Here is a 24,904-nt window from a genome sequence, read left to right as displayed (position 1 = left end):
GTGCTCCACAAGACAGTATTATCGTTGCTGCAATTTTCAGAGATGCATGTCTGGCTCCCCATCAAGCTTTTACTTGATGGCTCTACAATTTGCCATCACCCTATTTTCACATTTATTATTTGCTCTGGTTAAATTAAATGTAAATTGCTTGGAATAGTTTTGTATGCTTGTTAAAGATTCTACCTGAAGTACTCAAAATTTTGTGAAATCAAAAGAATAATGAATCATTATATTAACTCTTCATAACAAATTCAATGGATAAACAATTTGCTTTTACACACAGTATTGTGTTTGAAAACAAAGCTGGGGTGCATTCCTGCTGTCTCATATAAATAAAATGCATCTGAATTGGTGAGAAATGTTACATAAATAAGATTTGCAATGGCCTGCTACTCCATTTGTATACCTGAGTCAGGTTTTCTAAAGGCAAAGTTGTTCTCCATACAAATAAATCCAAAACTTGGAACCAGATTACCTGCCAAAAAACCCCAATTCTATGTTCAATTGTTCAGTGACCTTTTAACTTTCCATAAACAAATGTTTAACTAGTAAACATACGAGTTCTGCATAGAACAGTCTTTTGGGTGAAATAATCAAGAGGAATACTCAATTATGTTCCTCATTTTTTGTTTACACTAAGTGAAAAATATTAATAGATTTCAGTAACTGATACAAGTATTTTAATTAGGCCCATTACTATAATTCCTCTTTTCTTAAATGAAATCACACTTTTTGCTAGTCTTAAATTAATGTGAGCTACTGTTGGGTCCTCTTTTTTCCATAGAAAATTCTGATATTTTTAATTGGTTTATTTTTGTCATGTGCCAGGACACATACAGAGCTATTTTAAAACATTATTTTCGTAACTAACTTAAATAAACTGACTCTGACTTCAACGTATTTGAGAGATTTTTATCTACACCCCCTTTATTTGTCCTTTACTTGCCAGAGTCTTGCCTGATACTATTTTTGTCTTTGCCTGAGTCATACTTGAGTTTATTCCATGTCTTCTGCTTTGCTTTAGACAGAGCTATGCATTTAAAATAATTCCATTAATAGAATTCACAGACAACTTGTAGCTGTACTGAATTCTGTTCTAAGTATTCTCACCCATTTCCCAATGTGACCAGTGTTATGGAACAAGTGAGACTGTTCCTACCTGTTGCTAGTGCACTGGCAAAGTTCTGCATTCTCTTAACATGCTCTTCTCCTTCATGCTAGATAACTGGAGAAACTTGTAAGAGAGGGAGGAAGCTCCTTCCCAATACATGTGTGTGTTGTGATCATAGCCCATGGGTTTACAAGTTCTAGAAACTGTAATTAATGTTGAATTATTTGCTGGAGAAAGATCATGTGGATAACTGAATAAACGGACATCTGACTATCCATTTTTGTTAATACGGTGGGATGAGGACTTAATATGTATATAAGCAGTTATGCATAAATGGGAGATAGAAGGATGAGGATCTCCCATCTGTCATACCTTGACAAAATTAGTTCACTGCTCCTCACTTGCAAGGTCTCTGCTGACTTGCAGTAGAGCAGTTTTGTTCTGTGTCTATAAGGTATGGATGCATATGCTCGCTGTGCAGATCATCTGTGTACTGTTGCATGGATGATAAGCAAAACTTTCTAACACTGTAACCCGAGCTAAAGGACTAACAGTAACTGTAAATCATCCTTCAGGTGGATCAGAACCTACGAAGAGTTGCAAACTGTCATACAAAATGCACAGCTATCTCCTAGACATTAGAAAAATCTTGGCTATCTTTGCTCTTGCCTTTGTGAATAGATTGAAGGATGTGTGTAGAACAGGAGTTGTAAGTGCTGTAGACAGGTATTTGTACTTTGAAAGGAAAGATGAATAAAAGTGTAAATTTAAAGGATCTAAAAATATGCTTTTTACTGAACAAGTATTAGAATGGGTAACTCCACGGATACACAATGTTATTGGGAAATTAACTTTGCATAGTTCTAGTGGGGATTCTGCCTTTATTACTGGTGTAACTGGGATTTGAACTTGACTTCAGTTTGCTGGCCTTTTACTAAAGGGCTGCTTTTCCCATGTCAGATTTGTAAATTCAGTATAAAGATTTCTCCACAGATTCTTCGTAGTTTCTTCATTTGAGGAACTGCATGAAAAAGGAGATACCTGGTTGTTCCAGTTTAACAAGTGTCAGAGAAGGAAATGAAAAACTTTTACACTTCTACAAGTCATCAGCGATACTGATGCATGGTTCAAAACATGGTGCTAGGCACATGGAAGTTAGTTTGCCATAAAATGTTTTGTGAAGCTTATGAGGTATTTCTTTCCTTTTGCAAAGATCCTCGGGGGAAAGGGGTGGAGGGCCTGTGAGGAGGCATACAAAGTCTTTGACTAATGAATCACTATAAATTTTCTTATTTGCTTCTGTGGTACCTCAGTGCTCTGGGCAGTAGGATTCTTTTGGTTCAGGTACTTACCTGCCACAACAAACTGTATATAAAGGTTGGGCTGGGGGGAAGCGCCCCACGAAGGTATCGCAGAATCAATCAGCTTGGAAGGGACGACAGTGGGTTATCTGGTCTAACCTCCCTGCTCGAGCAGGGTCATCCTGGAGCACATCGCACAGGATTGTGTCCAGAGAGTTCTCGAGTATCTCCAGTGAGGGAGACTCCAGAACTTCTCTGGACAAGCTGTGCCAGTGCCTGGTCACCCGCACAGCGAAGAAGTTACTCCTCGTGTTCAGGTAGAACTTCCTGTGTATCCGTTTGTGCCTACCTCCTCTTGTCCTACCGCTCCCGAACCACCGAGAAAAGCCTGTTTCCATCCTCCTGCTCCCGCCGTGTCACCGTTACATACTTGTATATCCCAGAGGAGAACGGGCTGTCCAGAGGGGAGCGGCAGGCGCGGGGGCGCCGAGCCGGGCTGCGCACAGGACAGGACCGGACAGGACAGGACCGGACAGGCCGGGTGCGGTGCGGCTCCCCGGCTGGCGGGGCGGGCGGCGGCGCTTGCGCGCGGGCGGGGCGGTGACGCGCTGCGGGGCGGGGCGGGCGGGTCCTGCCGCCGCAGGAGCACGAGCCTGAGGGGAGCACGGCGGGGCCTGAGCCGCGGGGTGAGTGCGGGCTCCTCGCTAAGGCCAGGGTGGAGCCCCGCCAGCGGGCATCGCCGTGGGCTGGGCTGGGCTGGGCAGGACGGAGCGGGCCGCGGCGGGGGCAGGGCCGCGGCCGGGACCGGGATCGGGATCGGGCTCGGGACCGGGGCGGGGAGGGACTAGGCGGGCTTCCTCCTGTGCGCCGGGCTCTCCGGGGCTGCCGGGCGTGTCTCTGCGGCGCCGGTGGATGTGCGCGGGGCCGCTCGGGCACGGCGGGGCTTTGCGGGAGCCGCGCCCTGCGCGCTCTCGCCCGCGGTTACGGTGGCAGGCCCTGCGGTAGGAGCGATACCTGTTTTCCGGGCCCGGCCGCGGCACGGGCGGAGCCGCCGGTGGCAGGAGCCGGGCGCGGGGGAGGCTGTCCTTGCGCTCCCTGCCCCGGCGGGGCCCCGCTGCGGCCGGGGCTGCGGGGAGCGCCCCCCTGCCCGCCCCAGCGCTGCGCTCGGCCTCCTGCCCCGCCGGAGCGGAACCACTGTCAGGATGCGGTGGGAAACACGGCGGTTGGGGTGACATTCGCTTCATGTGCCGTGCGGCGCACCCTGCCCAGCGTCTGTTACACTTAACGCTCCGCGGGTAGGAGTTTGTTAACATTTGAGGTTTGGTTTTTCTTCTTCTTCCTTTCTTTCTTTCTTCTTTTTTTTTTTTTTTTTTTTTTTTTTTTTTTTTTTTTCTTGCAGTGGTGAAAATCTAGAAAGCAAGTTTCTTTCGTAGGTATCGGTTCAAGTGCTCGGCAGAGAAGGTTTGAGAAATAGGTCACGCATCAGGGTAGGGTGGTGTTTTTCTGAAGTGTAAACTGCTTTCAGGCACCGAGCTTTGTGTGAGATGTTTAGAAATCCTCAGCTGAACAGACGGTTATGGTTACTTAGAGCAGGAAGGTTTCTGTAGGATGTATAGGTGGAAATTGAATTCCTTTGTACCTGTATGGTGTAAAAACACCACGAAACCTTTCTATAGCCTTGTGGTGTGAGAATTGATCTTTGTGTATTAGTTTTGCCAGCATTAGAAAATTAGCACTGCAATGAGTGTATTCCCATAAATGATGTTCCTTTAAAGAAATACATGTCTGCACTACCTTCATAGATTATATTTAATGAAAAGGCTTCTCTGTTTTTCAGGTAGCTTTCAGTGTGTATTTTGTGCAACACTGAGTGACTGGATGGTGCTGATGGGATAGCCCCACCTTTTGGTTAATCCTTCATTGAAATTGTACTTATGACCAAAGAGTTTTTCTGGAAATTATGCCTCAGGCTGTGTGGTGTGAGTGCAAGTCTGTGTTGGAATATCTTTATGTCTTGGACTCAGAGTGACAAGATGATCTCCTTTCCTCTTGAATGTGAAGATAATTTTAACATATGGTTTCTGATGTTTCAGTTCACTACTGTAATTTTTTTTTAATGCTAGAGTAAATTAAGCAAAATACCTTTTTTTCTAAGTTTCATTTTAAAAAAAGATTCTCTTCTACTTTTTTCAAAAGGCGTGGAAGTGATCTTAAACCAAGAATAGTCCTGATGTGTGAACTGACACCTGATAAATGTTCATGTGAAGCAATAGCTGATCTCAGGCTTAACTTTCAGTTCAGGTGTTGGAGTGGTCATACTTCAGTTTACACGTTCAAGAAGTTCACAGATTATTTTCCAAACTGAAACTTTTGAGCTTGAAAAATGCTCAGTTGTACTGGCAGAAATTTTGAATTAGTTATCTTACTGCTGCTAGGAGCAACTTCCCTGAAATTGTATGTAGTAAGAAGCAACGTGTAAAGAGAAAAAGGAGAAGGGCTCGCTGAAGTCCTTTTAGCTTACAGATGGAGTTTGCTATTTCACCTTGTGTTTAGGTTTTAGTTTAGGAAAGACATTCAGCTTTCCACCCAACAGCTTGTCAGCAGTGTGTCTCATGATTAGAAGCTTTGCAGTCTTTAAAATTCATGGTGATACTCTGATAGACATAGTTGGGGATCACCTGTTTTTTGGCTCTTGATATGCTACTTGAAACGTCTTCTTGAATTCCAGTATCTGTGAGCTGCATGCTCTTAGGAGATTGCTCCCGTGATACGAATTGCTAATGTCCAAAAGCACTGAGTGCTAATCAAGCTGCCCTAGCTCTGGAGTATAGCTGTAGTAACTGAAGTGTTGAAAGTCCTTAAAGAACTTAGAGGGGAAGTCAGGTTTCTTGGAGTGAGTGCTGAACAAGGCAGTGGCTTGTGTCAGTGCTTAGGAGAGATTTGTAACAGCAGTGTATCTATCTCTGGGTATGTTTTCAGGCTCTGCCGCTATCCGCAGCTTAACTGTCCAAATCCTGTGCTAAGCATCAAGAAGATCACAAACTATCCAGTGTGTGTCCTGGACACATGGATGATTCAGCATGGCTTCCATTGGAAATGCAGTAACCGTAGAGAGACTGGAAGTAGCAGAGTGGAGGGAGCACCTAAACATACTTCCTGTCTTTTGCAACAGTTGCAAAGGCAACAGTCTTGAAAATGTCACCCTAAGATATTTAGTATATTACAAGGCACATAAAAACTTCCACCGCATATTTTATAAAACTTAAAATTTCTGACGAATAGAGTGTCCAGGGGTTTGCATACTGGAGGTAGGTAATACTGTTTTAATTGTTCCGAGTGTAATTCATAAGCTAAATGGTACAAATCAAGATTCTGAAAGTGAGAACAGTTGCTGGGAGTATTATGGGTTGTTATGACTGTTTCTGCACACCAGTGAGGTTGAAGAGTTTGAATTATATTTGAGTAGATAAATCTACAACATGGAGCCATGGATTTTTTTTCTTTTTCCTTATTTTATTTTATTTTATTTTATTTTATTTTATTTATTTATTTTTTTAATCTGGATTAAAACCAGGATAGAGGGTTTGCTTTACTCAGTTTGTGAAGTTTGTGAGCTAGGTATGGATCTTTGAGTTGGTTTTTTTTACAGACTGACCTTAACTATCAGGACAGTGTAACCCAAAGGAGCATTCACTAGTTTAGGTGCTAGACAGCACCTCTGACATTGTTCATCTGTAAAAACATATATTTCTGTGTTTTGCTTTGTATCTGAAGCTTGGTGCCACCCAAAACATTTTCAAACCAAAGCTCAGACTTCACTTTTGATCGTCACGGAGCTAACATTGACATTTACCACAGCATTAAGCTTTTGCAAGAGCTGGCAAAAATTGCTAGGTTTCCAGTTCTTGTTCAGTTCTTGGTGTAGGGAAATACTTAGTTTCTGCTGTGGTTGTCCTTTTTCTTCTGGCTATTTTTATTGCTTCCTACTCCTTCCCTGTGCCATTCACCTTCTATCTGATGAAAGAGTTATGCCAGCTGGGCAAAAAGTAGCTGACTTCCGCAGTATTTCTGTCAGCTTAAATCACGCAAGCTTTGAACGTGATACTATATGACCCCAATGACAGCGAGTTTGTCGTATCTTGAAGTAACCCTATGCTTGCAATGCCAGTAACTTTCTAGGAGCTTCTTTCCAGGCAAGAAATAAAGTACTGGTTTATTCTGTTCCTTTTCCGACAAATGCTTTTCTTGCTTGCTTGCTCAGTTTTTTTTGGCTACTTTTGCCAGACTTTGTTTTTATAATCAAGTGGACTGATGGTAATGGCTGCATGACATAGTTGGCAGCCTGCTGTAAAGGACTTTGGTGCTTCAGTCATCTGTGAAGTTTTATATATGTCATTTTGAATGTCTGATTATATGCTGCAGTTTATCTAGTCATGTCAAAAAGTTGGCACTTTGCTATAGTGCAGCAATGCGTAAGCTAATCAGCTGACATTTTTGTTCCCTACTATAAATATTTATAGCAAATGGCATAAAGGAAAGGCAGTAACTGATTTTCAGAAGTATTTTTTCTTTGTGAAAACCTTCATCTCTAATGAAGGTTGTTAGCATTTTCATTTTGTTTTAGATTTACAAATTAGACTCTCTTCCACCAAAAACTTCTCTTTTTTTCTGCTTAGAGAAGTTGAGTAGTCGTTAGATAAGGGATTATTTTCTGCATTTGCCCATAAAGTCTTAAAATTACATCTGGAAGAAAAATATCTCTAGTTTTTCTACTATCTTGAACAAACCTTTTCTCATGGAACAAATACTGCTAAGGTACTTTAGCTATATTATAATACTTTGATGGCACTAAAACTTTTGTGCTGCTATATATTAAAGTCTTAGGAAGAGAAAGCTGTTCAGTGTGTACTCAATGCCATTCCATCCTATTTTACAAATCAATTAAAAAAACAGCTGGTCCTGATAATTTACTCTCTCTGGGCTATTGACTAGGAGTTTAATTGCTATGAAACACAGTGTAAGATTCGGCATGGAGGGGGAGATCTCTGTTTTTGTTTTCCGGTGCTTGTAAAGGTTCAGGAGCTGGGCTAGGAATAGTCAGGAAACTTCAGGAAAGAGATTCTCACTACCACATTAATTATCATTCTTTATATATAAAGTTCTATTTACTGGATTGTGATTGAGTACAATGTAGCATTTGCCAACTTGAAACTTAATTGTGAAGCTTGAAGGATTTCCCCAGGGTTTTAAGATGGTTTATAGGTAACCAAAGCTTTTATGGATTGTTCTGTGGATTGAGCTTTTGGGATATAAAGCAGTTTGTACAAATAACTCTGGCATTTCCAAATAGTTTGTGAGATTTTTTTACCAAACATTAGGTGTCATGTTTTTTATTAAGGAAATTGTTCAGATGCAATAACTTTGCTAGTTTATATGGCATTAAAATAGAACTGCATTCTTGGGGAAAAAACAAACAAACAAACAAAAAAAACCCACAAACAAAAAAAAACAACTTGCAACAACCAACTATTTTTTCAAAAAGATAGTTGTGTAAGTTGTCATTTGAGACACTGGACTGGAAAACAATATATTAGGTATGAAAGAGTAAAGGATTAAATAGACAAAGGAGCTATTTAAGGTATGATTGCTGAAACTTTTGCAAATGGGCACTCCTCCTTGTGGTGCAAGAGAATGAGATGAGAGAGACTGCACCACTGTATTAATAGCAGTGGCCATTTCTTACTGCTTTCAAAGAAAGAGTATTCTGCTGTCCTGGTGAATATTTCTTTTGTGTAATGTTAGGTAACATTATCATTGGTGCGTTATTAGTATGGTTTTGCCATATATAGAATGCTAGTTATCATGATGTTTACCTGCTTTCAACAAGCTTTTTGAGTAGTTTGCTGTTGGTACAGAGACCATGACTCCTGCTGGTTGTCCTAAATTTTTAACACAGAGTATATTCCTACAAGTGTAAATTTACTTAGGTAAATAGTCTGTTCTTGCAAACAATTTACTTCAATGTTTAAAAATGTAAACCACAAGTGGTATTTTGGAATTAAGATTGCCTAGAGCACAAAGAATGCAGAACTCTTTTTATATGGTTTTGTTTAAATGGACTTATAAGCACTTTGAAAAGAATATTTTGACCCATGAGCAGCTTCTGAGACTTTGGGATGCATGAAATGAGATACTATGAAAGGTGCATTTGCTTGTGATTTAATCTACACTGAACTGGGGCAACTCACATGAACTTTTGTGAGAGGTAGAAGTGCTTTTGGAAGCATACCTCAGACTGCAACCATCTTCAAGGCTTCTATTATAACTTTTCTTCTGCCTAGCATTTGTGAACTTTTAAATAATTATGTGTTTTCTCAGTTCATGCCTATGGTTTTTCTATTTATTTTTTAATGTGTTGCATTTTGACACTATTCTGTCACCTGAGATTTTGTCCTCCTTCCTTTTTTTTGTATTAATTTGCCTTTTTTTTTTTTTAATTATTTTTTTATTGTAGCATTTACCAAAGATTTTATTCAGCTACTTGCTTGCACTATCTGATAAGTAAGTACACATCAAAATAATAACTTAGTTGCTGCAGACTTCTTCATGGTTACTTTTTTTTTCACCTTTCAAGTAATAGCTTTTTGATAATCAAAAATGAAGTTTGAGCTTTGCCTTTGAAAATATTTTGGGTTGCACTTATCTTTGGATACAAAGCAAAGCACGGAAATATATGTATGTATAGATGAACAGTCTTACAGGTTTTGCAGAGCTATTGTAGGAGATAGACATAAAAAACTTGAATTTTGGGTTTTCTCTTGATAAGTATAATGTGATGCATGGTTTTAGCAACTCCTCTATTTATGATAATAAGATATCATGTTTTAATATATACTTATAATATAAATGAACATACTCAAAAATATGCCTTTCTATATAGTATTTATTAAGAAAATAAGTTTCTGGAAAATGAAAACTTAAAAGAATACAGTGCAAATAGAACAGATTCACTAGTATTGATAAATATATCCATATATCCTTTGTATATCCATACTTGATTTTGATTTTTCTGGTTTCACTTGGAGAGAACAGTGATTTTTTGGAATGTAATTACAAAGTACTTTGCAGGCAAATCCTGGTATTAGCCATGGAAAATTTCAGACATCTCTGGCTCTTTGACTACTACTTTGAAGTAGTCTATTTTCTGGTATTTTCTATTTTTTTGTTGTTGTTGAGATTTTGTGGGGGTTTTATATTATTTGGTTGGTTTTCTTGTGTATGGTTGTTTGGTCTTGCTGGTTTCCTGAGGGGCGAGAGGTTTTTACATAAAGAAAATGCAAAGGTACTTTAAAGTCTTTTAATATTATATTTATCTTTCCCAGGCAGGAAAACAGGCAGGCGTGTTCTGTGTTAAACTATTCTAGTCAATTGAACACGTGAATTCTGTTTATGTAAACTGAGAATGTCCTTCAGCTTCAGTAACAGAGTGATTATCTTTGTTTTCCTTAATTGAAAATTTTAATGGCAGAATTTTAGCATGAAAACTCTCTGCAGTTTTGAGAAGTAGGATTTCTGCCAGTTTCTGTGAGGAAGAATAGCCTAACACGAAAGTAGAGGTGCTGTTGGTTAAAATAAAAGTTTTGGGCCTCAGATGTGACATTATTGTGTGTTTAATTTATAAGAATTTCTTTCAAATATGATGTTGTTAAAATGACAACAGAAATGCTCAACACTACACTGTTGTAATGATGACTATGTGTTTTTTCTTCCTGGTGTCTAACCTAAACCTTCCTCGTTTTAGTTTAAAGCAATTGTGTTGCCTCTTGTCCTGTCACTGCATACCCTTGTACGAAGTCTCTATCCAGCTTTCTGGTAGACCCTCTCCAGGTGCTGGAAGGCTGCTCTAAGGTCTCCCCAGAGCCTTCCCATCTCCAGGGTCAAGAGTCCCAACTCCGTCAGCCTTTCTTTATGTAGGAGAATTGTTCGATCACTCCAGTCATTTTTATTGCCCCCTTCTGGATTTGCTTCAGCAAGTCCACATCTTTTTTATGTCGGAACCCACAGAACTTGTGTCAGTAAAATCTTCTCTGAATCCTACTACAGCATCTGATGAGAACTATTGCTGTCTTGGAGAGGCTGAGTATCTTGGTATTCTTCTAGAACATGTCTATATATATATATATCAACTTAGTATTCAGGAGGATGGAGTTTGTACAAATCCTCTGTAGGCACTCCCAGTAATGCCTAATAGACACATCTGAATATAAGGTCTGAATGAAACAGTGCAAGTTCATTTTTTTAGCCCATTGTTTTGAGCAAAAGAAAATTGCTTTGTGATTTGCCAAGTCCTTGCCCTTTGGTAGAGTAGTTTTGTGGTTATAGTATTTATCCAAGAGCTAGGAGTTCAATGGATTCCATGTTATTCTTAGATTTTGGCAAATGCCAAAATTTCATATAAAAGGTAAATACTTGGAAGGGGTACGTTCTTTGCTTTTGCATGAACTTTGTCAGTGAATGTCAAATTTTTAGGGTATTGAAAGGCTGGATCAGTAGAGAAGGTGACTCAGTGGTTCAGTGACAAAGAATTCACCTGGGAGTGAGGTAAATATGTGCTTTTCTGAGGAGGAAGGAAAGGGTGAAAATTATATATAACTTCATGCAGGCCTTTTAATTTATTGTGTTGTTGATAGCATTATTATAGGAATTACTACCATAATTACTACTGTAGTCTTCTGATCTTCTGAAGACTGCCTGTTTCCCTGTCTAGATGGGAAGATGAATGAGATAACATTTCACCAGAAGGGTGAAGAGGCAAAGGGAGACAGCAGAGAATCCAGCATTTATTGGCTTGGAATTTTACTTAGTCAACACTTCTTGCTCTCCTCTGCTTCTCTCCAACTTGAAGTGCTTTCATTCAGTTGCTGTTGGTTCTTTACAAACAGAACTGATGCTAATTTTTCATCTGCTCTGCTACCACTGAAAGGCAAGTGGTATTGTTTAAAATGTGTGTAAATTCATTCACCTTCATTCACCTTCAGCTTTCTATCAAGTGTTCATTCAAAATAAGGGTAGTATTAAACATTTAAAATCAATTTAGAAGTTGTCTTTTTGCATTACCTAGTCAAATATTAAAGGGAAATTTTTTTTTTTAATTTTAGTATGCATAGATGGCCCACCACAACTCTCTGGATTGCTCTGTGTGCATTTCTCTTTTCATTTTTCCCTGCTCCTTCTCATCTGTTGTTAGTTTTGTTGGGGCTTTTTTGTTTTGTTTTGTTCTTGTGCTTTTTCTTTTTACTTGATTTTTCCTCTTGACCTAGAGCATCAGTGCTTACCGAAATACTTTGTGGTGAATTTAGGCAAACAAACTAAGGACTCGCAGTTCAAGATGGTTCAGCTCAGTAGCTGGCTCCACTTGTACAGCAGTTCAGTACACAATAATATATAGACACGATTGGCACTGGCAGACTCTTCATCATCTGCATGACAGCAGGTCCTACTTTTGCTGCAAACAAAACAGCTCTTGGTTACTTGAATCCAAGGGTCTGATTTCCACCCAGTAAGACCTGCAACCTAGTTGGGAAAATCCAGACTTTATAATTCATTAGATTGTCAGTAATGTGGTGGACACAGCTCTTCTCTTGTAACTATTTATTTTGTTTAAAGGATTTCAAGATAGTTTACACCTGAAGGGTACTTGGACAAAGCTAGGACACCTGTTAACTTGGGTCAAGCTGGAATTCTTGTGAAAAGTTAAGTATTTTCTTCCTGACTGCTGGGAGAAGATTCTGCTTTCAGGTAAGTCTGGAAATAAGACTGTCTCATACTTCATCTGCTTTAGGCTTTTATCAGTGGAGTGGAATTTACTTGTAATAAAAACCTGATTATTTTTACATGCTTGAACAATAAGGATTTTTGAGAGGTTTTACACATTTCTTTGGGGCAAAGGGGATGGGGGGAGAGGCAGCTGTGTGTGTGTAGTTGGCTGAATTTCTTCTCTGTATTTCACAAGAAAAGAGTTATCTTATTCTCAGCATCTATACCTTTGGGCATCCATTTTCTTCTTTTCTCTGTCTTCTACCTTTGAATTACACACTGTGCTCTTGGAGAATAGTTTTTTTCACAATCAGAGTATTAGTCTGTCATTCATAGTAGATCTCAGATAGAAGTAGTGGTGCTCAGTTAATGGTTCTGTAGACTGCAACCTTAATTGCTTGGAGGCACCATTTGAGGAAGCAGTGTGCCCTGAGGACACTATGTCCTTAGATGGATTGGAAAATTGAGTCCTTGGCATGACATGGTTTCTGTCCAAGGAATGTATTGAGGTCTTGCTTAAATAAGAACACCAAATACTCCATGTTTCTCACTGTGCCTCTAGCCTTAGTTATTCTATAGATTCATAAAATAGCCATCAGAAACTAGTATGTTGTGGCATCTCATGGTATTGTCAAGTAAGTTTAAAAAGTGTATTTAGTGTATTCAGCAAAAAACTTTGATAAAATTCTGTCACTGACAGGAAAATAATGTCTACTAAGTGACTGATAAAAGTTTCTATTTTATTGTAATCAGACTTTCTGAACTTTGGTAGGCCTGAATTATAATGCAGAATCATACTCCATACTTAAAATGCAGTAATTTATTTTGAAAGCTGGTTCAAATAGTGTGAAGGGAGAAGAGCTTGTGACAGTGTGGAAAAATTTAGCATTTCTAGTGAAGAGACATTCACTATGGTGGCAGTATTTCTTCTCTAAAGAACAAAAGTAATAATATATTCTTGTTAATTATCTTACAGGTTGTCAGAGATGGTGATTTGAAGAATCATATTTACGATATGAACAAAGCAAAAACATCAGCTGAAAAAAGGTAAGTTTAAAACTATGGTCACCTCTTGACATCAAGCTGTTTGAGATTTGTGAAAAAACAGTCTTTGTCTTAGTAAGAATACCTTTATCTCCTTAGTAGGAATATATTTATCTTAGTAAGAAGATAAATAAAATACACATTGTGGATTTCTAGTAGGGATGTGCAAGTTGGTGTCCTGAAACATTGAGGGAGTCAATACTGATTAACACAAATTACTTTCACATTTAATAAATATATATTTTAAATCTAAATTTTCAGTTAGAGTTAGACGTGTTCATAAAATACATATTAAATTTAATGGAAAATTCAATAAATTTTATAATTTTATGCACATATTGGCAAAAGACAAAGTTATTTCTACTGAAGGAATTATGTAAGTTTATAATACTGTGTAAGAAGCCATGAATTTGTCATGTGTGTCATCCTGCAACAATCTTGCAATCCCACACATAGCTAGGACAAACCAGAGTGGGATGAAGAAGATGTCAGGTTGAAAAGCTATGTTTGTTAATATCACATGAACTTGTCTTAGCTAGCATTTGAGAAATTTGTGAAATTATCTCTGGAAGGTTGTTAAGCATCGGGAAACTATTTAAAGGCTTTCAATCTTACTTTTTTCTTAAGGTAGCACAGATTAAACCACGTTAAATCAAACCATCTAATCAGATGAAAAAGAAAATTAAAGTCAGCAAAACTGGGAATTTTGGCTTCAGTCTTAGTTTTTTGAAGTACCAGTTATTTTCTGTGTGAGGAGGTGAATTTTCATGAAGAACATGCTGTACTGTGAATTATGTTTGTATCTTGGGAACTGTTTAAAATTTGACTTTGAATTCTTGTATGTAGAATCATCCTTACTTTTGCTGACTTTCGGTGGAACAGAGTTAGAGTTGATATTAGACTGGTTTTTCCTGTTTTTGTGAGGGATAGATCAAAAGAAATGGTAAAAAAACTCTTATGTTTTTTTCTTGTGGTAGACTAGCCTCTGAGGCATTATGAAAAGCAAAGCAAGCTCTCTGTCAGCAATGAGTATTCTTGAAAATACTACAAACTATAATACATAAAATATACTATCACAAAGAATATTACGTATTTGCAGAGTTGCTACTTAATGCCATTTATTCTTTTTTACTTAGAGACAAAATGAAAAATTCCATCTCTGTAATTCAAAACAATTGTTCTGTAAGTCATGAATAAATTAAACAGGTGACCCTGTGTACAAGGATAGCTACAAACTAATTAGAAGTTGATTACTTGGTAACTGGTTGAGAAAAAAACCCATAGTTTGAAATTATTTGTGTTGGAGTAAGATCTGAACAAACTCATGAGAAACCTGCCTGTTTTAAAATAGGTTTAAAGGCTCATGGTAATGCACCAAAATACAGATCTGTTTGCTGTGGGGGAAGTAGGAACTCCCTTATACTTCTGTGTGCTGGCTGACTGCAAACAGGGTTTCAGAGGAAATAGGTACAATTGAGAAACTGATGACATCCTTCATTTGACTATTATGTTTTGTAAGGCTTCTCACAAGGTGAATAGGCAGAAACCATTGTAAGATAATTGAATTTTTATGAGCAGCAGTGGCTTAGAGTTACCTTTCTCATTGTGAGTAGATACATAGAAAGCTACAATGGTGTGTTTCAGCATTTGCATAGTGAAAGTGGCATACAGTGAGTAATGGAGGATTGTGGATCTAGCACTTCTTCATGATCAGAGTTAAAATCTTTTGGAAGTGAAAGAAGTGTCCCTGTAGTAAGAAATATCTCTTTGAGAAGATGTTTTCTTGTTGAGGTAGTTCTCTTTCTAATGTGAACCCCTTGTTGAGGTAGTTCTCTTTCGAGTGTGAAGCCCTGAAGTCCTCTGTTCCTCACTGTCTGGGCATGCTGCCTTATTATCTCCTTGTGGCTTTCCTGACCAGAGAAGGAGGAAATCCACAAAGCCCTCTGGTTAGCTAGAGTCACATTCTAAGTTTTGGTAACGGTTGACATAAGGACAGGGGTGTTTCCTTTATGCAGGCAAAGTGGTGGTGGGAGGGGCATTTTGAACCATAGCATTTGAATGTGGGATGAAGAAAGAGTTTCCTGCCTGTGGAGACATGAACTGGACTAAGCCTGGTAAACTTCACCTCAGGATGCTTGAAGAAAATGTAAATCTATCAGAGAATAATAATTATTGGTTATCTTTGGACAGAGTGGAGCACTGCCTGGATACCAGATAACAGGTAGTTGCTGTCTGTCAGAAGGAAATGGTGCACAATTTACTTTTGGATGGTGGGAAATACTCTGTTTTTTTACTGATGATCTGTAAGAGAAGAAAGTTGTTAAAAGACAACTTGAAGCTTGAAAGATCTGCAAAACTACAGGAGCACCCAATTATTTTAAAATATTCTTGTGAAATGCAGAAAATACAGAAATGCAGAAAATTATTAAGAATATTTGATGAAAATATGTGCTAGATACTGTGCGTAGAGAGGTATGTTGCTGGAACAGATAAAGGATAGTTACATTTATAGTAAGAAGTGCCTGAAATGACAATATTAAACTTCAGGGAGAATGCCTTTCAAATGAAGGGGTACAAAGAATGAGATTGCCTTTGGTTATTGAATCATTTTTGCAGATCATCAGGGACTGGTTGGGCATATATATGTAATGGAGAGCATCTCTGGTGTTTATCCAGATCTGAAGAGGATAGTTTTTATGGTGTTATGAAGTTTCTTCCAGTGCTCTTTAGTCATGTTTTTTAGCAACTAAAGGTAATAGAGACTCTATGTCACCTTCAGTGACAGAGTGCTCTTATGAGAACTATGAGAAGGCTTTAGAATGAATGGGGTGAAAAATGTCACTCCTAATAAAAAGAAGGTTCTTTACCCTGTGGGAAAACTAGTCTCATATTGTTTCTGCTGTCCTCCAGCATCAGTGACAAGCTCAGGCACTCCGTGTAGCTGGAGACCTGGAGAGCTGCATGTTGGTGTGTGAGGTCAGTCTGTCATCCCATTCTTACTGATAATGGCTTTTGACTGAGTAGAAACCATAGTTTGTTGTCTTCTAGTTTGATGGGTGATGACTCAAATCTATATTGGATACTCCAGTCAGAATTCTTGAGACTGGTCTGCATTGCGTTTGTACCAGTTTGACCCCAGGCTTCCCTCAGCGATATCTTGTGCTACAAATCAGTTTGTTCACAGTGCAGTGAAACAGAAACATCTTGAGCTGGTGCCTCCAACAAAAGAACTCCATGGCTTTTATGCTTTCACAGTCTAAGCACGGGAAAGACTTAGCTCGTCCTCCTGAGTCTCTGCCTTCTGCTGGGTCTCTGTGTCTGGTCACCACGAAAGTCTGGCCACAGCCTTCAGGGTATTTGAGGTTTTGCAATGTTGGCAGCTTGAGAGAAAACATACCTCTGATAGGACAGAGTTAATTCTGACTGTTTCTTGTAGTGGAATTGAAAATACTGAATTTTGTGGTGGTTCTCCATCTTGGAGAACTGTCTTCTAGATTTGGATGCTGAATGGGTTCACTGGTAAAAACATGTGTTTACATTACAAATATAAGAGAGTCTCGTTACAGCTTATGCTTTCATTTTGTTCTGAGGTCAAATGGGTAGTCACAGCAATATTACCAACTCCTCTGCTGTATGTCTGTCTGGCTGCTGTAATTCTTGTCCTATGGTCTTTTTGATGTACTGTGCAGGCATTGAAAGCCATCTAATAGTTTTATGACCACTATGTAGATTAGTGTAGAATATTGGTAAATAAGAGTATAATTCTTGTTTTAAGAAGAAAACTCAGCCATAACTAAGAGAAAATCAGGGCTTTATTTGTATTTTGATGTCAGCTGGTGTTAATTTTTAAGGATGTTTTATTGTGTATGCTGAAAACACAAAACGTAGTTAGCTCTATTTCTGTTGTAAGACTTTATACAAGATGAATACCTTTAAATAATTTTGAAGATATCTCTGCTGTAATAAGCACTTATTGCTGTTGATAGAAACTCTGTGCCCAGGGGGAGATTATAACTCTAAATTTTAGAACTTGTTATACCACTCAGTACTGAGAAGTACTTACCCTACCTAAACATTTTTAAGCTTTTATTAACTATGGCGGAATTACGTTAGATGCCAACTTCCTGTACATGGTAAATTGCTTCCATGTGTCAGTGTTGCTTGAATTTTCCAGGCTGCACCAGTCAAAAATCAGATTTGCTCTTACATTTTAATGCCTATAAATGAATTTTGTTTTTGCAAAAACTTTAAAAAAATTGTTGTTGTTGTTAGTATTGTTATTGTTACTGCTATTCTTATTCTTATTCTTATTCTTACTACTACTACTACTACTACTAGAATTATTATTCCTCCTGAGCATCAGCTTTGCTTTCTTGGGTTGTTTTCAGCTTTCAAACTACATAAATTTCATTGTGGGACCAATGGTATACCACAGTGGAAGTGATATGCACACATATGCGTTGAAGCAGCAGTTCTTTTACACACTGGCTTCTATGTGGGCTGGACTCTTAGTTGTTTTGGTTGTGGAGCTGAAGATAACATCCTGGATAAGTTGGTCAGTTTATGCATTGGATCAACAGAGCTTGTGGATTTCATTACTATCTTGGGTAAATTTTGGAGCATTTCAAGTTCAGTGGATAAACAGAGAAGCAGAAATAAGCAAAACAAAGCTTATGCAAATAATATTGGCTTTATACTATTCGCCATGGTCTTAGATGATGCGAAAGGATTGGAGTGATTATGCTTTACTTACATGAGGAAATGAATGTTTCAGCACCCAAGACAGATTTAATTTAGATTAAAAAATAATTTAAATTTTAAAATTAAATTTTAATAATTGAAATTTTTTTAATTAAATTTTTTTTTTAAATTAACCTAAGTCTAGCAAACACCCAGGAAGGTGATAGGCTTACTTCACAATATAAGATTACTTTTATTTAAGAGCTACACTTAATATAACCATTTCTTATTCCTTTTGTTATCAGCTTGTAAGTATCATTTGTAATCTGAAATTGATTTTTTTGGCTATTCTTCTTATTTAGATGCCAGTGTGGAAAAGTGAGAGTGGTAGAAGCAGTTTCCTATGCAGCTCTTACATCAGTTTGTTTTCTTGGCTGTATAACTTTTCCCCTCAGCTAACTTTTTGCCTTGATTTTAACATTTTAGTAGAGTTAATCTCAGTGTGAAGCCTTTACACAGAATGTAGCATATAAATCAAGGAGCAATAATTCCTCATTGTTATAAACAAAACTAACTGTATTCATAAAGCTAGTATTGTAGACTTTAGTTTTATTGTAGATAGAGCAATGTGGGTAGAATGAATTATTTTTGACTATTGTAGGATTCTACAATTTCTGTGTGGGATTCTACAAATTCTGTGTAGGAAACACCCCCCTCCTGAGCAGTGGGAGAAGCCTTGGGTGATGAAGTGACCATAACCCCCATTCCCTGTCTCTCTGTGCTGCTGGGGTAGGAGGCAGAGCTGGAAGGAGAGGGGGTGGCAGGAAGCTGTTTTTAAGGGATTATTTTACTTCTCATTATCCTGCTCTGATTTTGTCAGTAATAAGTTCACTTTGTCTCTCTAAGTTGAGCCTGATTTCCCACAACAGTATTCGGTGAGTGATCTCCCCCACTCCTTATCTCAACTCACAAACCTTATGTTAAAATTTCTTTCCTCTGTCCAGCTGCAGAGGGAAGTGAGTGAGTGAGTAGCTTTGCTAGGTGTCTGGCCTGTGGCCATCATAAACCCACAACAGCAGGCCTTAATACCCATGTACTCAAAATGAATCCAAATTTGGATGATAATTTTGAAACCTTCCTAAGTTTTTTTCTTAAAAATGGTTTTCTTTTTCTTCAGCTGGTGTATGCTAGTTTGCTCACTTCACAAATGACATAATTTTCTTCCTTTTCTGAAATGCCATCCTGTGAGGCAAGCAGTCTTTCAGACTATTTGTAGCAAATTTTTTCTTGAATGGCAGGTTTGATAGGATATCCTGTCACTTAACAGATATTATTAAACATAAGTCACTCTGGATGACTTGGATGAACAACATTTGTACCTATAGCTGCCTTTTACTTGCTGCAACTGATTTCCCTGTTCACAGTTGCTCTTGGAGATGCTGGTACATACAATTAGTATGTACCTGCTGCAGTGCAGGCTTTGCAAAATCTGTAAATTTGCCAAAATCGAGAATCAAGACTTTTTTCCAATCTAGATAAAATATGGAAGTGAATTAGCCACATTACTCTAGCATTGAGTTTCTATTGTTAGGAGCTTTTTTTTCCCTCTGATTTAGATGAAAAAATCTTTTTTGTAGTGTTTCTGTGAATTCTCGGACTATATCTCTGCTGTCACAGCTGGAGAAGATCAATTTGGACTCTGTAGTAGGAGAATCAGACCATGCCAGACATGTTACCTCAAAGATCCTTCATCTGGTCCAGAGTCAAGGTAATTATCTAAGCTTTGTGGTTTTAGTAGTTTCCCTTTTGACCTTTGCTTCTTGTATCTCCCTTGTTGGACTTAAGTTTTTGGTTAGTGAACTTGATTTTCCATCTGTTTTTCTCACTGATAGTTGAAAATGTCTGTTTGAGACTGTGTTTAATTTATGTAGTATAGTATTGGTAGTGCTGAGTCCATTTTGTGTTGTAAAATAGCTGTAATTTAAGTAATAATTCACTTCATATGTACATATGTCTGTGTGTATATATATGAAAAGTAGAAGGATCTGGAAGGCAGCTTTCTTACTGATATTTTTATTTACTTTTTTTCTAGGCCATCACATGATTGTTGAACAATTGAAAACAAAAATTAGTTTTAAAATTTCTTAAGTCTTTTACTTAGTTGTATATACATGTATGCATTTTTGATAAGTTTTATTATTTGCAGTGTAAATTTTCTTGTCAATTTGTAGATGATAACTTTTTTTTTTCTACAAGCCAGTATTGTTCTTTTTCTCTGACAGAAAAAACCAGGAAGGAGATAACTTCTAAGGGTTCCACTGGAATAGAAGTTATCCTGTCAACGCTAGAGGTAAAATTTTTTAATTCTTGTGGTTATGGGTTCATAGCATAATTTTTGTGGTTATGGGTTCATAGTTTTGCATTTTATCATTATGAAAAATATATTTATTATATTTGTGTTATGAAATATGCTGTTATCCTATGGAGTCTTCAAAACTTGCATTGGTCTGTGATGGATAGATACAGTCTTTAAGTAACCTACTTTTGAATTTCTCTCCCTTATATTTAGATATTCTGAGAAATTACTTGTCACCTATCAGTTCTAATTGATGTGCCATACTACACAGTGTGTTTTAAATTGGTTTTGTGGTTAATTTGGGCTACATAGTAGGATGGTTGGTACTTGGGTACATCCGAAGTTCTACTTGATTTTGTGGTGGCAATTCCTCCTACCTTTAAGTATCTGAACTATTGTATTAGACTGCTATGTTAAACACAAGTCTCTCTTTTTTATTGCAGAATACGAGAGATCCTCAAACTATCCTAAATATATTGAATATTCTCATTGAGGTAGTCTCAGTTGGTAAGTTTTCATTAAGGAATTATATACGATTATATTTATGCTTTCTTTTTCAGATCTTTTTTATTTGATTTGCTAATTACTTTTTGTTGTTGGGTTTTTTGTAAATTATCATTATTTTAGTTTCTGTTTGTTGTTGTTTGCTGAAGCATATGCAGAATTAAAAGAATGTAAAGACTGAAGTTACCTTTCTAATAATCCTACACAATAGTTTATGTTGCTGTAAGTCTAGCATGTTCTTGCATAGTGCAGTCATGTATAAAGAAAATATTGCTGTTCTGAAGACTAATTTCACGATAACTGTATCTTAGACATTTAATTGTTCTTTGGCTTTAGATGTATCAGTTCAATTTTAATTTCTAGGTGGTGGTCGGAGAGCAAGTGTGTTAGTCACCAAAGGAGGGACACAGATCTTGTTACAGCTGCTTTTGACTGCCAGCAAAGACTCCCCCCCAAATGAAGAACTAATGGTGCTTCTTCACACTCTTCTTGCAAAAATTGGTCCAAAAGGTGATATTATGTCTTAGTAATTACAGTTTTATAATTGAAATGTAATAATATTTTCTGTTATTGTGTAAGCATCCACATACTCAGAATTGGTAGAGAAGGAAAAAAGAGTAAATTAGAGGGGAGGAAAGAATGGTGGAAAGTAGATAATCAGAGTTGACATCGGTAGGAAGAATTCAGTCATTTAACTTGAATTTTTTAACAATTTCGAAATTAGTGTGATTGGTCTTGTATTTCTTTGATGTCAGACAAGAAGATTGGTGTGAAAGCAAGAATAAACGGTGCCCTAAACATATCATTGAATTTAGTGAAGCATAATTTGCAGAACCACAGGCTAGTATTGCCATGTCTTCAAGTATTAAGAGTTTATTCAACCAACTGTAAGTATTACAGACAATTATTTTCTTTCCTGTGTGAATAAAGCGTTTTATCTAGATAAGGTTAAAATAACTTTAAGTGCTTGTTTTATGTTATTTAAACTATTTTTTTTCTCAGAGAATTTTCCCTTTAGTCCTCAAAATGCTTAAATTCTAGAAAAATTTTTTTTCTGATCAGTGCTATTGGATATGTGGAATTTTGAGCCATTGGATTTGCGTAAGTGCTGATGTTTAAAGCTCTAAACAAGCAAGACATTTAAAGCTCTAAGCAAATATTTTGCTTGCAGAAACACATAGAGTTAAATAATTATTCTCTTTATTCATTCTCGAGTTTTTTATTTCTGATGTTTCATTAGTTTCTTTATTACCAATTTAAAACTTGATTAACACAGAAAATATTTCAATTTAGCCTAATTATTTCTTAATTTAACCTTTTCCTTACTCCTTTTATTCAAGAGTTCCATTCTCCACTATTGTACTAACATTCTTCCACAAGAGCCCAGTTGTTTGAGCAGGCAGTAGGAAGTTGATGAAAACAGTGTGGTGCTTTCCATATCTCTACTGACAGTTAGATGCTCTTAATTTTTTTCATTTGAGCTTGTAATGCTTGTTAATCTTCTTATTTAAGTGCAAGAAATTGAAAATGTGGTCATGTTCCCCCCAGAAAACAGATTTGATAATCTGTTAGATTATGTTTTCAGGTCATTCACATGAGCAGGTATAATTCATAAAGCCCTAATATTTTCAAAATGTGGAAGCTTTATTTCTGTTGAGCTGTCTGACATCGACATGTAAAATGCCTCTAAAATGAAAGGCCTAATACAGATAGTTACATTTATTACACTGGTTATCTGAAAACTTGCTTCTTCCTGAAAGTGGGACTAGTCTCTAATTTGACATCTTAAATCAGTTCCGTTTTTCTGTATTCCTCACTCTTGATGAAAAGAGAAATTAGTAGTTTGTAATACTCTGAGTAGTACTTCTTTAAGTTTGTGTATAGTTACTATTAGAATAAATCCTAACTTTACTTAGATTCTGGCATGATGTTGTTGCTAATAATTATGAAATTTCCACTTGGGTTCATGTACTAAATTCTACACTAATAACAGCATTTATTATATTGAAATAAATTCTTAGCTGCTTTTTTCCTAATTTGTTAGGAAAGGTATTGCTAAACTCACTCAGGAATGGAATTTCTGTACCTGTCAGCAGTTTGTATTTTCAGCTGGTTGTTGGACTTCAAACATATACTTCAAGCACATATTTCTCCAACATGGGTCTTAGCATAATTTCTTTTCATTTGCTCCCTTTCAGATAGATTACTTTTATAATTATTCTTTTCTGAGAACATATATTCATGATGTGTGTTTCAGGAAAGCTATACCAATTAGCATTTTTAAATTTTATAGTAGACTGTTGGATTTCAAATCCTGGTGAATATACCTGTTTGTCCAAGTACTGAAGGGTAGTAGCAAATCATAGAACCTGAAATTTTAGAAAACCTATTTCAATAAACTGTGAATCTCTATAAAGAAAATTCTTTTTGTGTTGTGTCTTAGTAACGAAGAAAGCAGAAGCCTGCATTGGAATTACCGCATGGTTTTCTTTGTAAAGCAATAATTGACTTTTCTTCCTTTCCAAGTTTTATCAGGATTGGATCGTCATGCTAATTATGTGCAGAGTAGCGTCTGCTTGTCACTCTATGTCTTAAGGGACAAAAATGTCTAGCATTTTTTTTACTTCAAGATCAACTTGTGTGAATTTTAGTTTTGAGTATATTGATCTTTTTCTTTTGCCTTTCTTACTACATTGTATTAAAATGGATTGCTTTTAACTTTCAGCCGTAAATGCAGTATCTCTGGGAAAGAACGGAGTAGTAGAACTGATGTTTAAGATCATTGGCCCTTTTAGTAAAAGGAATACTAGCCTTATGAAGTAAGTAAGATTTCTTTGATATACTGTACGGTAAAACCTTGTATGTTTTTTCAAAACTTACTTGTAAATGAAAAATAATACTGGTGAAATCAAATGCAATTAATATTTGAAGATTAAGGTGAAGGGAGATGGGAAGGAGTACCACAAATACGAGATATTTTAATGTTCCCTAATAGAGTAACACAAAATGCTTGAATGTCTAGTTGCAGTACTAGTAAAATAATATACATTAGTTTTTTGTCTCTAATATTCCTGCATGGAAACTGTACAGTGGTTAGCCCCAAATCATAACAAGCAGATCAAGACAATCCCATCATTTTTCAGTTTGTTTCTACAGCACCAAGCCTGTCAGAGTTCAAGAGCATTTGGACAATGCTCTCAGGCACAGGGTATGACTCTTGGGGAGTGCACCATGCTGTGCAGGGCCAGGATTTGGATGTGATGATCCTTGCGTGCCTCTTCCAGTTCAGCTTATTCTGTGATCTGCTTTGTTCTTGTAGTGTGACACTGTCCCTTTTTATTCTGTTGGTAATAGAATTTTCTTTCCATTTTTCTGAAAAGCAAATAGACATCTGGAGCAAGAACATAGAACATAGAATAGGAAGCCCTAGCAATATCTGTCTAGTGGGCTATTGGTTAAAATAATTAAAATTCACTGTGTAGGTGAAGGTGGTGGGTTTAGATTCCCACTCTGGTGGTGGTTGTAGATGTTGGGTTTTGTTTGGTTTGGTTGGGTTTTTTGATTTGGTGTGGAGGGTTTGGGTGAATGTAGGGTTAAAAAATAGCTAAGTGGATGTAAGTGGAGATAATCCTTTCTTTAGATACTCCATTTTTTTGAAGTACATACTAGTGGAAAACTAATTTTTTAATCTGATTAGCAAAGTATTAATCTCATATTGTGCATATTCTAACTTTGTTACAAAAGAAATAGCTTTTATGATCAAAATCTGGTATTTGTGGTCCCGGGAGCACTGTTCAAAAAACACGTCCTATTCCTTTAAGGCTCAGCTAAAATTCCGCATATGAATGTACTATTCTATGATGTGACTTATCATGATATCCTTGTTTATGGTCTAAGATCAGATGCATCAAAAGAGGGGAAAAGTAAGTATAGAAGTTTTGTAGTTGCACAGTTGAATTGAGAGAAGATGCTTGAGTACAAGAAAAAATTCATGCTGACCATCTTGTGTTGTAGTACAGATTGATGGGCATTGCTTCTCAGTATATTCACATATCCTGCTGGTATTGACTTACAGTTTACTAAAATGATGTC

At 37.2% G+C, this 24,904-nt stretch overlaps 1 protein-coding gene across 6 annotated transcripts in view; it reads left to right on the top strand.

Moving 5' to 3' along the window:
- Positions 1 to 24,904, top strand: part of AGTPBP1 (ATP/GTP binding carboxypeptidase 1) — a 74,114-nt gene that overhangs the window by 5,091 nt on the left and 44,119 nt on the right. For 3 of the 6 annotated variants that reach the window (XM_083884533.1, XM_083884537.1, XM_083884538.1), the window contains exons 1-10: positions 3,040 to 3,098; positions 8,927 to 8,973; positions 12,079 to 12,210; positions 13,205 to 13,275; positions 19,590 to 19,720; positions 20,235 to 20,302; positions 20,752 to 20,815; positions 21,176 to 21,322; positions 21,568 to 21,699; positions 23,538 to 23,631. In XM_083884533.1, the coding sequence (XP_083740659.1) occupies positions 13,244 to 13,275; positions 19,590 to 19,720; positions 20,235 to 20,302; positions 20,752 to 20,815; positions 21,176 to 21,322; positions 21,568 to 21,699; positions 23,538 to 23,631 (668 nt within the window). In that variant the 5' untranslated portion in view covers positions 3,040 to 3,098; positions 8,927 to 8,973; positions 12,079 to 12,210; positions 13,205 to 13,243. Of the gene's footprint in view, positions 1 to 3,036; positions 3,099 to 8,744; positions 8,974 to 12,078; positions 12,211 to 13,204; positions 13,276 to 19,589; positions 19,721 to 20,234; positions 20,303 to 20,751; positions 20,816 to 21,175; positions 21,323 to 21,567; positions 21,700 to 23,537; positions 23,632 to 24,904 lie in introns of those variants that run through there. The other 3 variants (XM_083884534.1, XM_083884535.1, XM_083884536.1) reach the window with 3 other exon arrangements.

The sequence above is a fragment of the Zosterops lateralis genome, assembly GCF_965231275.1.
Source record: "Zosterops lateralis genome assembly, chromosome: Z".
Classification (NCBI taxonomy): Eukaryota; Metazoa; Chordata; class Aves; order Passeriformes; family Zosteropidae; genus Zosterops; species Zosterops lateralis.
The sequence above is the reverse complement of the archived record's forward strand: the minus strand, read 5'-3'. Positions and strand labels throughout refer to the sequence as shown.